General features: G+C 38.8%; 1 protein-coding gene across 1 annotated transcript; it reads right to left on the reverse strand.

The window, feature by feature from the left end:
• Window positions 1–4,619: 4,619 nt before the first annotated feature.
• Window positions 4,620–7,594, reverse strand: LOC113342359 (myrcene synthase, chloroplastic-like). The gene is made up of 7 exons (XM_026586920.1): window positions 7,583–7,594; window positions 6,334–6,598; window positions 5,879–6,245; window positions 5,550–5,768; window positions 5,398–5,452; window positions 4,988–5,185; window positions 4,620–4,907 (listed from the first exon to the last, which is right to left on the reverse strand). Exons 1-7 carry the CDS (start codon window positions 7,592–7,594, stop codon window positions 4,620–4,622), a joined length of 1,404 nt encoding a protein of 467 aa, XP_026442705.1.
• Window positions 7,595–14,148: the final 6,554 nt, after the last annotated feature.

A 14,148-nucleotide genomic window follows, 5' to 3' on the forward strand; every position in this document is an offset into this window, starting at 1 on the left:
GCGTATACGGTCAAGAGGGTGGTCTTCCCGCGCCATTAATTTGTCAAGGGCGGGAACTATATATTACCGCCGCTTGTGACGCGTGTGTGGGGCTATGCAGAAGCATTCAAGGCATTGTTTGTGTTACTTGCAACGCTAACGCTGCCGGGGATTCGTACTGTACTTGTGCTTTTCTTTAAGTTGAACCCTGATGTCTTCAACAATTATAGATAAGCTGTTAAATGAAAATTCTACAACGAGATCGCTTGTTTGAACTCCTGATATATATGAATAAATATTTCAATTTTTAGTATATCTTTTTCCTTTTTTTGGTAAAAAAATTCAAACTTACTCAGAATATTAAATCAAATATATGAAATTCATAACGGAGCCGGCATGTAACACCATCATTTCTATATTTGTAGGTACACGAATTAGGCTCGCCAGGTGTCGGACATAAAGAGAAGAAATAGGGATAGAAAATCTTACTAAAAGATCCCAGTCAGAAACTTGTCAATTGAAATGTCAGAATTATCTCGTCATCAATTGCCCCTGCGAAGTACGAAGAGAGTGAGTGCGGAAGCGAAGAAACTCGCAGCAAGTTGAAGTATCCAACAAGATATCAAGGATGAAGTCGTAAGGGACGAAGTAGGATTACTTGGCCGAAAAGATAATCCACGAGATAGATAAATTATGGAGCAAGAAAGAGACAGGTGTCCCGACAAGCCCATGTGAAATAAGCGAAAGAAGGGTAAAAACTTTATGGAAAACGGTCTGGGCAAAGTGTAAAGCGTTACTGCGAGAACACGACGAGATACAATGAGTTGTGTTTCGTTAGGGTTAGGTGGCCTATAAATAGAGGTCTTTGGACAATGTATGGAACGGGGATTTTAGAAGAGTGGGAGAGCTTAACTTAGGGGAGATATTAGGGTTTCCTTGTATTCAAGAACTTGTATCTTTATTACTTTGAATGATTCATCAATAAGAATTCCCGGTGTTTACTTTACTTAATATGTCTTAGATCTTGGTTACTATCACTTTGGGCGTGCTACTGGATTTCCAGTAGTTACATTTTGGCGCTAGAAACAGGGACTTAGATTGGGGATTCATCCTCATCTAAGGAGTGGAGAGAAGCTAGAGTTTTAGGAGTAATAGATCTTAGAGAGGCATCTTAGCTAAAGTTGTAGGAGTAAGAGATTTTAGCAAACATCCCTTTTAAGATTAAGTTTCAGAGAAAAACCAATATTAAAATTAGGATAAGTCGATGACTAGAACACCAGATCGAGCGGCACACATGGTGGCAACGAGGAGAAGCAAGCGACTGGAGGCAAAAATAGGAGTAAGAATGGAAAAATTAGGAACTTCAGCTGCAGGGGAAAGGCAACGCGTGAACCAACGGCAGACTGAGAAGGCCAATGAAGATCGTTTTCGAGAGGGTTCTGTACACACTTCTGAAACGGACACCGTTGCAGAAGAAGAAACGACTCGTGAGGAATTAGAGGAGAATATCGGTGAAGAAGACATGACGTTGGAACAGCTGTGGGAGACGCTCCGTCTAGAAAGGGAAAGAGATAGAGATCTAGCGGAACAGCATGCCTGATTGACGAGGCAAAATACCAGGTTAATGTTGCAGAATCGTCAACTGAACGAAGGAGAGGAAGCTGACGTCACGGATTCGGATATGAATGTGATATCATCAGGCGAAGAAGAGTTACGACGAGGGAGATACACTCACGAAGACGACAGAAGAGAGCGAAGAAACAAGCGACAAAGAGAAAACAGTGAAGAGAGAAGATTAAGAAGAGCATTGGAGATATCAAGCTGGGAAGATCAAAGGAGAAGATATGAAGAAGAGCATAAGCATGAGGAAAATGAGAGGAGAAGAGAAGATGAAAGACAGCTTGAATTCAACCGGAAGGATCAGGAAGAAAGGAAACGTGGTGAAGGAAGGCTCACTGTGATGGGAGGAGATCGATGGGAGAGAAACGGAGGGAACCTGAACCAAGAAGTCTTGGACGAGCTGCGAGATATGAGAACACTGATAAACAATTCGCGAAGAGGAAGCAGAGTGCAGCTGGCGGAAGCAATAGAAGAGGCCGATAAATATCCATTTACCTATGAAATAATATACGCGGATATCCTGGAGAAATGCGTTTTACCAACGCTACCAAGCATATTCAGCGGGTCTGAAAGTGTTGTGCATCACTTGAAGCAATACACCTTTTATTTGATGCAATGGGGATGAAATGATGCAGTACTTTGTCGATACTTCCCCGCGATCTTGGTCGGGGAAGCTTTGGCCTGGTTTGATGGGCTACCAGAAAGATCAATTTCGTCGTTTAAAGACTCACAAAGGATATTCCTGACCACTTATACAACTAACAACATGTTGAAACCGGGGATTGAGACTCTATTCAATTTGAGAAGGAGACCCACAGAAAGCCTGTGAGGATTGGTGACGAGGTGGAGAACGGTATGTAGCGAGATTGCACGGAGAGTTGACGAGAAAAATTTCATCTTAGATTTCGTGAACGCTTTAATCCCAACTCACCTGCTGTACACTCAAATTTCATTATTCAAAACTTTTTGACTATGAATTAATTGAGAGAATACCAAGAGGAGTACATAGCCTTGGAAGAAAAGAAGAGGCAAGTTAGCGAAGTGTCACCAATTCCAGCAAAAGAAGGAAATTCAAGGCTATTACCAAGGACAGTGCATGTCGTGGAGAATAATTCGAAACATGAGAAAGGAGAGCCTTCAACTCCAGTCCCAGCGAAGCTTGTAGCTGTATCAAGTGGAGATCAAGAATGGATTGATCAAAAAACATATGAGGAGTCAAGGCGAAGGAATTACGAGCCACGAAATTACAATGCAGGGTATCAACAAAGGAATAATCAAGGACCACCTAGATTTGGAGAGGGTCGACCAAATGTGGCAGATTTTGAAGATCTGAAGCTCCCAAGTCTTAACACGACTGTGGAAAAGGTATGAGAGGAAATAGTATTAACAGAGGAGATCCCACCACCACCCAATTTGGGATGAGCACCACCCACAGGGACCAGGAGTCATGATTTCTGTAGATATCATCGTTTCCACGAGCACCACACAAGGGACTGTCGAAACATTCGACGAATTATACTTCGTCTGTTAGAACAGGGAAAACACGCACATTTTCTGGAAGGCTATGTGCCACCGCCACCGTCACCACTTCGTGACTATCTAAAGATATATTGAATTGAAATAGATCGGGGAGCATAAAAGACGAATTGTAATACAATAATACATGGTGCGAAGAGCATCCAAATTTCCATGAACACATACTTAAAGGAGTACATAAGAGGGACTTCGAAAGGCAATGAGATATTCAGCGTTACAACAAGAGAACCATTTAGAGGAAAGGTAGAAAAGATAAATAACGTTCCCAGCAAAGGATGCGCCCGAAGGAGGAAATTCTCACATGAATCCCTTGGTTGTAACCCTGAATTTTGGGAAATACTCAAAGTGGGAGGAAGATCAAGCTGAAAAGAAGAGAATCTGGGAAATTGACAGGATCTTGGTGGATACGGGGAGCTCGGTCGATATACTCTTTTATCATACCTTTAAAACCATGGGGTACAAAGACTCGTACCTCGTGACATCAACGTACAACATATATGGGTTTAATGGAATTACATCTAAGCCAAAAGGAGAACTGGTTGTAAAAAATTTTGCTGGCGAGCTGGAAACGAAAGTCACAGTCTGCGTGATAGACATAGACTCACCATACAATGATCTCATAGAGAGACCATGGATACACGGGATAAAAGGGATTGCATCTACATATCATAAAGCAGTACGATTTCCCATGCCAAGTGCGATTGGCGAAATAAGAGGAGATCTCCTTGACGCGCAAGATTGCATCAAGAAGGAAGTCTCGAAATAAGAGGAGATCTCCTTGGCGAAATAAGAGGAGATCTCCTTGACGCGCAAGATTCTCGTATGACTCGAATAAAATAAGAAAAGAAAAAATGTAGGTACACGAATTAGGCTCGCCACGTGTCGGACATAAAGAAAAGAAATAGGGATAGAAAATCTCAGTAAAAGATCCCAGTCAGAAACTTGTCAATTCAAACGTCATAATTATCTCATCATCGATCGCCCCTGCGAAGTACGAAGAGAGTAAGTGGCGAAAGCGAAAAAACTCGCACCAAGTTGAAGTATCCAACAAGATATCAAGGACGAAGTAGGATTACTTGGCCGAAAAGATAATCCACGAGATAGATAAATTATGGAGCAAGAAAGAGACAGGTGTCCCGACAAGCCCATGTAAAATAAGCGAAAGAAGGGGAAATTTTTTATGGAAAACGGTCTGGGCGAAGTGTAAAGCGTTACTGCGAGAACGTGACGAGATAAAATGAGATGTGTTCCATTAGGGTTAGATGGCCTATAAATAGAGGTCCTTGGACAATGTATGGAAGGGGGATTTTAGAAGAGTGGGAGAGCTTAACTTAGGAGAGATATTAGGGTTTCCTTGTATTCAAGAACTTGTATCTTTGTTACTTTGAATGATGCATCAATAAGAATTCTCGGTGTTTACTTTACTTAATATATCTTAGATCTTGGTTACTATCATTTTGGGTGTGCTACTGGATTTCCGGTAGTTACAATATTGGTTTAACAATTAAAGATAAAACATGATCTTTAGCTATATCGTCTTCAATTCCAATCCCATCCCCGTATTGATAGAAAAACATGGCTGCTCGTGCAAGATTTAAAGCAACGTTAGTAAAAGTAAGATCAAATGTCGTATCGGTGATGGACTCGTTCATTTTCTTCCATGTATCCATGATAAGGCTTCTAATATATTTACGTGCTTCCTCTTCAGAACTGCCCATTTCACGCATGTAACAATGTACTGATGAGGCTACATCGCCTCTCTCTAGCTCCGCCTACAGACCATTCCAAACATACTAAGATCACAGATACAGCATAAATGTAGTAAAAAAAAAACGTTTGGCTTATTTCTTACCGATGAAGTTGCAAGATCATTGGAAAGTCGAGAAATCATGGACGAGCAGTACAAAAGATTATGATCGTCTTCTAGAGCTCGTAGAACATCAGTTGTGATTGGTTGGTTGGTAGCGAAAAACGCATGAACTAGAAACACGGAACCAGAGGATGAAAGCCAGTTGTTTGACAAACACTCCTCGACCGATGGTGTATATCCCTTGTTACACCACCTCGCCTCTACTAGCATAGCTTTTATAAAATTGCCCACTAAAATGTCACAATAGTTTTGTTGTAATCACTGTTTCTACAGTCTTTCAAAAAGTGATGTTTTTGCTATTTGGAAGTTGTGACATTGAGAATTTACTTACTGATTTGGTTAGATAAGGTAAGATATCGTGGCCTCGCTCTTTAAGTTGTATTGTGAAGCGCCAAGAAACATATTTTCATATAGTATGGTAGCTTTTCCATGTCCTTGGTGTTCCACCTGCATGCGAAATAAATTGAGGATAAATTGGGGCGTATGATTAAGCTAAACATAGTTGCGTGTTAATATTTAGTCCTTCAAAACCTATTATAATTACCTTTCAACGACATCGGCCAATAACTCGAGTTCTGGAAATGAACCATGGATGTCATATATATCATCAATGATCAGCACAAAATTCATGACTTTTGTGAGCCATTCTCTGCAACGTTGTCCCCTTGGCTCTGGAAAAATCCCCACACTGCATAAGAAACTCCCAACCAGCCTGTCTCTTGCAAATTTCAATTTTGTCGCAACACCAAGACTCCTCCACCACCTAAATGATCACAATATCAATTGGGTAAAAACGAAGCAGTGGGCTATCTTGCTGAAACCCTCTTCGTACAAGCAATTAATGTCCGGTTGAGTTATATATGTCTATAATACCTCGACAAATCTCGAAGATCTTCCTGGTGTATGGCTTGATACATATTGAAAACTAATTTAGCCAATTCAAGAAAAACATGGTTCACATCTTGTCCATCTTTATATTCATTGATGTACCACCTAGCCTCTGATCTCTCCATCCCCCAATGCAATGGGATCTCCAGGGAGCGGTTCACTTGATTCTGAAGTTCTATATTGTTGTAAGTCCTTTCAACAAGATGTCTTTTTGTAAATATTATGGCCTGCTCTAGTATACTTTCGCCTTCGAAAAGAAAATGTGCAGCTTCATATAAGCTCAACATTCCCTGAACGTCCTCACTCAGGTGTTCCATAAACCCATTTTTGTCCCTGTAGACGGTAAATACATCTGCTATCAATGAATCCAAGAACTCAATGTTACTTATTATGATCAATTAATAAATGTTGCAAAATCTATATTATAGAAGTTGCATTACCTTGAGAGACCCTAAAACCATACTGCCTGAGGAGCATAAATCTGAGAGCACTAGCATGTAAGTTATATCCCAGCCCATCGGGGTTCGGTTTGTTGTGGTATATGTTTACTAGCAATCTCTTGATCTCCTTCTCAAAGAGATACTTCATTCCTAGCCTTGGAATTGCATTTATCAGCTCAAGCTGCGTTAATGGTGTCGTAGCCTTTTCAAGCATAATGGTTGCCTCTTTCTTCAACTTCTCTATTTGGTTCACACATCTCTCTCCCTGCACAATTAAAATTTAGTGTCTTTGAAATTATGGTAAAACCACAATGTGATATTATGAGCACCTTGTAGTTGCTTTGAAGCGACTCCACGAAATTATAATCCCAAATAGTGGGTTGATAATGAGAGTATTCCGGTAGCTTAATGACCACTGAAGCAGACATCGGAGAGATTAGACTCTACAATTGATTAGCAAGCTTTCCAAGAAAATCCATTTCGGACTGGTATAACTATTAGTCCATTTTAGAGGGATCTAAAGTTCTTCTCACTGTGAAATCTGTCTTTGCAACAGCGTCTATCCAATGGTCAAGTCCTCTCACACCTTTGTGCGGAACAGCCAATGTGGACTAGATAAATGATCAACCGTGCTCCACGTCCGGTACTCTTTTTTTTCACCCGCTTTTTGCCATTTGGTGATATTGGACAGCTACCTTTGTCATGACTCATGACAGATGTTGATCTGAAATTCTTATATCTACCCAAAGCAGTGGATAGGGGGCACCGTTGCTATCTTTTAATTATTGGTCGAGATTTGTTTTGGACCCTCCTCAGCCTAATAGTCGCATCCTATAGCTCATTCATAGGCCATTCTATCCAGAGAATAAAATCAACGAAATATTGGGATGACCAAAGTAGGTTCCATTTTCTATTTCATGGGGTGTCTTTTAACATAACTACACTTGGGCACTATTACTTACGGTATGGTCCATGATTGAATCTATTGACAAATCTCATCTTCACCAGCTAATGGTCATCCAAGTTTCATTGGTTAGTTGATTAATCACGTTCTTGTAGCTCAGAAAAAATCTCAATATTGTTCTCAAAAGAGGAAAAACAGATGATGACTCGGTATGGCTCACTGTGCTGAGTCAGTAGACTTACTGAATCTGTGACTCAGCTCAGTCATGAGTGAGATAGCTAGATAAAAACTTACAAACTTTAATTACTTTGAAATACAGAGTATTCGCTATAGAGAAGAACTTACCTTAAAATCCATAATTAGTTACAAAAGGTTTCTATTCCTTAATTCAAAACAGAGAAAAACACATCAAGACTCTGACTCGAGCTAGCCCTGTAAGCATTACTTGTATAGTGACTGACATACTCATCCCAATTCCCAACTAGGTTTGGCACCCAAGCCACCACCAACCATTTGCAAAAGAGAATAAGAGTGACAGAACGAGAATTAGGAAAATACACAAAAGAGTAAAACGAATCCTCAGCTGTAGCAGAGTATCCTTTACAGTTCCAGAGAGCCAACTCATTGGAAAAAGCCTGTGTGCATATACATGCCATTCTTTTCATCTCCTGGTTATGTACCTGCCCAGCAAGAAAAACTTGCTTATGTTGTCGATATCATTTTTGTTCACAATCTCTTGATTTTGGGGTCACTGCAGATTTTTATTGTAAGACCATCAGATAAATCTGATACCTGAATACGAACAAACAAAACGACTATTAAATCTCTGTCCTTAAATACATTCAGCAATAGGTACCACAATAAGGGAGATGACTATGCTCACTTGTCTTAGCTGCACGTCAGAACATTCCAAATGAAACCCACAGAAGAAAAAGAAGTACAGCTCCAATTAGGCCCAAACCTACAGTAATCAGAACAAAATGATATTGCAACAAGATATATGAAACATATGTAAAGTAGTAATGAAACGACAGATAGATAGATTGGGAGAGAGATAACTGACCTGCTGTTGCCGCTCCTGATTTAAAAATAGAAGAGACCTAGATCTGCGTGATCAAAAGAAAGTTTTTCAATGAAGTCGAGGGACTCCAAATCATAGGGTAAAGACTCCACCAATTCATCGCAGCCCATGATGCCTCGTTTCCGCAGAGAAGTCCAAGATCGTAAATCCGGCAGTACTATTAACTCAGGGCATCTATCCAAAAGCAATGAGCGGAGAGAGTTGTTGCCCATGGTGCAGTAATTTTCTGGGAATTCTGATAATGATTCATATTCATTCATATCATCATCCTTGTCTAGAAGAATGAAACCTCGAAAATTGTCGCAGCATTGCATCTTCAGAGATTGAATAATATTATTGTTCAGGAGTACATCCAGTGGAAGATATTGTACTTCCAGAGAATCTTTAAGATAAATGGAAGTGAGAGAAGACATCAAGTCTCTACTAGCCATAGAGATTACCAACTGGAAAGTGGCAGCTTCTAAAGTCAGTTTCTTCAGAGAAGGAAATGAGTCAGGCGTGCTTCCCAATTTATCACATTCGATACTCAGAGTCTCAAGTACAGGGAAGAAAATATAAGGTGGAGGAGGAGCAATCCACTCTTCTAAGTTTTCCATGCACTACAGGTGCAATTCAGTTAAGGAAACAATGTTATCATTCTAGAACTTCCAACACTACTGCGGCTTTCTTCTCCGTTTTCTTCTGTTTCATCTTCATGGTGATAAAACTCATGACCCAAACACTCCACAGCATTCATTCTCCAAAGTTTAAGTTCCCTAAGACTTGGGAGACTACCTAGCGCTGGAAACTTCTCAGAACTCTTGCAATTCATCAAATCTAATGTTACCAAATTCGGAAGGCAATCAGATAACCACCTTGGAAACTCCAAACCCTTAAATTCTTTTACTTCCAATTTCCTCAAGTTAGGGTGAGGTTGGAGACCTTCCAAAACTTTGCTGTCACTGATACCCCTGTAATCCCAACAAAGCAGCAAATCTTGAATATTTTGCTTGTCCTTTAACTTTGCTCTTTCGGCATCTTCTTTTCCACCTCTCACATTCTCTAGATTGTGTATCCACAACAACGGAAGGAATTTCAGGCCTGCTAACTATTATATCCCACTATAATTATTCATTCTCAAGACCTCTTCTTTCCTAACCTTGTATGACCTTTATACTTCAAGGAGAGTCGGTGTTTCTATACCTCTAGGCATTTCATCCTTCCATTTGTTGTGCGTAAGACGTCTCAGCTTTGACCAATTCTTAATCTCTTTTGGAAGCTTACATTCAGATCCTAGTTCCACAATCTCCAAACTGCAGAGACTGCTAATGCAAGATTCAGGCAATACTTCAATGTTAGAACCTTCCAAATCAAGGCATCTTAATCTTGTCAGCTTGCCAAAGTCTCTAGGTAATGCTTTTAATCTTTTGCAGTAAGTGAAATTCAACTTTCTTAAATTCACAGCCCCTGTGATTGCATCTAAATTTGTGATATTTTTGCATGAAACATCAAGGTGACTTAAATGTTTTAAACACTCAAAATTTAGGGGTAAACCGTCTAAATTGCATCTTCTGAGATTTAGTGTCTGCAGATTACTTAAGGAAATGATGGAATTAGGTAGTACACTAATATCCGAGTATGAGAGATCTAAGTGCCTCAAATTTTTCAAAGCTCCAACGTCTTTCAGAATCTTTTCAACATTAATGCCTCTATGAAGTACAAACGTCTGTAAATTGCAAAGTTGACTAATGGACACATCTTCTACTTCTTCAACTTCAGAATGCGAAAGGTCGAGGTACCTCAAATGTTTAAACTTGAATGCCGAAGATGGAATTTTCATACTGTGTACACCAAGCAAACATAGGACCCTCAAATACTTATTACTGAGCAAATCCTTAACTCCCAAAAAATTGTTTTCAGGAGAAATATTGACCGCAATTTGCTAGAGTTACGCAAGACCTTCACAATTTTTTTTGATGAAGTCTCATCTAGAACTAATTAGAGACGCCTAATCTCAGAAATATTTTCCAATTCACTTGCGTTTACACTAATGAATTCATGACTGCCAAATGCACTTTGTGCAAGATCATGTACTAAATCATGCATCTTGCACAATCTTATTTCACCTAATTCATCTTTTTCTATATCTTGAAAGAAAGAACTGGAGGAAAAATCTTGGAAAGGATCATTTCCAATATCTTCAGTGGATCTTTTACAGTCCCTATGAGATGCCATAATTGGATTAAAGTTTCCCTCTTAATCCCCAAACCCTTGGGAAATACACAACAATAGGAAAAGCACTGCTTTAAATGGGAGGATAAATTATCTATAATTAACCGTATTTGCCATTGTCTACCAGTTAGACGCCAGCGATTGCGGGATCACATATAGGGTTTGCTTAAATCCTATGAGCGACTGGTGGTCTACTTAGTGCCCTCTCCTTTTTCAAGGATTTTGAATTTCTTTCCAAAATTCTTTGGGGATCCCCTGTTGTGTAAGCTGCACAGAAACTAGACCTTACCCGTGAAATCAAACCAGAACCGATAAACCTAGGCCGGAACCGAATGAGAATCCAATTAGGGGTATAGATAATGCGACTCAAATGAAAAAACGGTAGATTATGCGCTACAGGTACCGGTTCTAGTCCCTAGGGCTGTCAACGGATGAATATCCATCGGATATTTAGAAATCCGTATCCGATAGGTTAAGCGCTATCGTATATCAGATATCCGATAATATCCTGTAGGATATCCAAATCAAATATCGATTCTGATAGGCTAAGCTATCGGATTCCGATAAATATCCCATAATATCCGGTTATAATAAAAAGAGCTTAAAAACCCTTATAAAGCATGTTCATAATTTATATTTATCGGATATTTATCCGACAATATCCGATACTAGACTCTAAATTAGGATAAATTACAAATAAGTTGTTATACTATAGGATATTAACAATTCGGATGGGGTCTAATCCATTTCCGATATGTTAAGGAAAAAAGATCTGATCCGATATCCGATAAAGCGGATAAAATCCTATAAGAACTCGAATACTCGGAAACGGATTCCGGACTTCGGACAAATATTGACAGGCCTACTGGTCCCTATCCTGACGATTCCCTTACCCAAAAACCGGTCAATCTTGTTCATTGGTTTACACTAATCCTAAACGTCTTAGGGGTTAAATTTTACTTGCTCCTCATCTTCCAATCATTCTCTTCTTTTTTTTGTTTATTTCTTCTTCTTCTTTTTCCTTTTCAACATCACTCACCTGCAATACCATAAGGTTCATCACCAACACTTAGACTCTTCGACTAACTCAGGTAAACTAATGCTCTTTACTTCTTATTTTAATTTTTATTTTTTACAGATAAATAAAATTTGGGGATTTTGAAATTGAAATCCATCCTATTATTCTTATTAATGCTTAATATATCTTAATTTGAATTAGTGCTAATTAGGATGATTAACCAAAATAACTGCAATTAGGTATAGATTAGAATTAATCAAAAGAATATTTTTTTGGAAATCAAACCTTTCTTCCCCTTTTCTCGTTATTTTGTTTGATTCATTAGAAAATTTTGAAGATTTTTTTAGAATTTGATAAAAATCTACCACCTAATATGATATCCTTAAAGTTCTCAAGGGAAGATTATATTTTTAGAGGATTTCCTACGTTCAATTCGTTTAAATCCATCATAAATCTTGTTTTTTTTGCAGTTATGGCTTGGAAATATTGTTAACTGAATCATAATTGTTACTTTACGGCTCAGAATACAGAACTGCCAGCCGAAATTGCTTTTCCTTCTTCTTAGAAAATACCATAAATAGTTTCGGCTAGGTTTTCGAAGCCGAAAATACGAGTTACGGCTGAGAAACCTAGCCTGAAAAAACCCTCTATTTTGTTTATCAGAATTTCTTACGGTTAGGAAATCTTAACCGTGGACACATATTTACGGCTGAGCTTATTTTCCAAACCGTATAGGTGGGTTACAGTTAGGAATTCGTATTTTCCCATCCGTAATCTATCATTTATAGCGGGGAGCCTAGCCGTATACAGTTTCAAAAACTGTTTTTTTACTCTACTTAATCGAATCGAATTGTTTAGCCAATTAAAAACAATAATAAATAGTGATTTTTTTTAGTTTTGTTGTGTTTTTTTATAACACGACACGATGGAAAAGATGAAAAAAGGAAATGTAGAATTTTTTTTTTTTATGATCATCATCTCCATCACAATGTGATGGAGAATCAGGATGTGATGGAGAAGAAAAGAAATAAGAGAAGACTAATAGATTTAAATATTTTTAATAATCATCATGATAAAATCATCGTCTTGAAAAAATTCAATAAATAATTATATTATAATTTATTCATGGAGTAAAGTTAAATTTGATTTTCCATATGAATTAGGGCCCTATACCTATATTTAGGATGTTAGAAACGATTTCCCTAAACTCGGAAGGATTTCACTATAAAACAAGTAGCTTCTAGGGACGGCTGTTTTGAAAAAACCGTCCCTAAAGAAGGATATTTGGGACGGTGATGGCCTGACCGTCCCTAATAGTCATAAAATATTTAAATCAAGGCTAAAATATGTCCGTCCCAAAAAGAAAACATGGCCAAATAGTATTAGTGACAGTGGAACAGGGGACGGTACATAAACCGTCCCTAATACCTTTTGGGACGGTTTTTTGTCCTCTTGGGACGTTTTTTGGCTGTCCCAAGAGGCCTTCTGTTTTGTAGTGTTTGAAGCCCTAGTATATAAGATTCTTAAATTTGTACACAATTAAAAACTGATGATTAATCCATCCATCCTTGCCCATCATACCGTCGGTTGTGCAACATTTGGGCAAGCCGGCGTAAAAACTATGTCCGATTTTGGGAGTTAACGTTGTCTCCTACCCTACATGGTACTTGATATTGGAAAAAGATTTCGGTTCTCGGTTCTCGATTGATACATCCGTCCTTCCTAGAGCTGCACAAGACCCGGTCCATTTTACCTGTACCGGTACGGAACCGAAAAAACCGGTCTTGAACCAAACCGGACCCGGAGTTGCCGGTACGTGTACAGGTTCTGAAAGTTGAGACCCGGAGTAGGTCGGTACATGTATTGGTTCTGGGGGAGTCCCGGCCTGTACCGGACCAAATGTCCCGGTTAATTAGAGCCGTTGATATCTTTGTTATTTTTAGATCTTATCCGTCCCTCCTAGGTATAGGAATCCCATCTATCGAGAGTCGAGACCATTCGTTTCAGTTTACTTATTCTTCGTTTTCTCTGAAGTGAAGAGCAGCAGCCACTCTGGTTCAATTTGTTAAGGATTCACTTCTTCTTCTTCTTTACCAACTCTGATTGAGATTTGTTCTTCTTCTTGTGAGATTTATTTCAATCTATTGTAAGTTGTAACTCGTCTCCTTTTCTCTCAACTGAAAGAAAAACAGCTGCACCATTCTTAATGTTAAATTGAGTTAGGGTTTTCGCTTTTTTTATGCGTGTTAGTAATCAGAAGATGGATCTTGCTTTAAATTCGAAGTTGGCAGTGAATAAATGAAAAAATTGATATATTATGGTTTGAGTGGAGAATAAATTGAGTGGAAATGGGAACTAGGGTTTGTATCAGAATCTGAAATTGAAGAAAGGGTTCTGGTTGATTGAAGAGATTAATTGATTCCATGATGGGTATTAGGTTGATTCAAGAATTAGGGTTGATGTTTTTGGGAGTTGACTGATAATGGTGATATAATGGTGGAGTTGGTGTTGAAGTGAATCAATCACAGAGAAAGAATTGATCTGGGTTTAGAATGTTGAGTTGGGTACTTACCCTATTTGATTTTGCATGGTTCGAATACT

Source organism: Papaver somniferum, unplaced genomic scaffold (assembly GCF_003573695.1).
Source record: "Papaver somniferum cultivar HN1 unplaced genomic scaffold, ASM357369v1 unplaced-scaffold_3750, whole genome shotgun sequence".
In the NCBI taxonomy this organism is placed as follows: Eukaryota; Viridiplantae; Streptophyta; class Magnoliopsida; order Ranunculales; family Papaveraceae; genus Papaver; species Papaver somniferum.

Excerpts from the sequence above, each read along its gene's own strand:
- LOC113342359 (XM_026586920.1), bottom strand. Across the intron at positions 5,769-5,878 it reads GATCTTCGAGATTTGTCGAG|GTGGTGGAGGAGTCTTGGTG; the intron begins GTATTATAGACA and ends GTGATCATTTAG. Across the intron at positions 4,908-4,987 it reads ATGATCTTGCAACTTCATCG|GCGGAGCTAGAGAGAGGCGA; the intron begins GTAAGAAATAAG and ends AATGGTCTGTAG.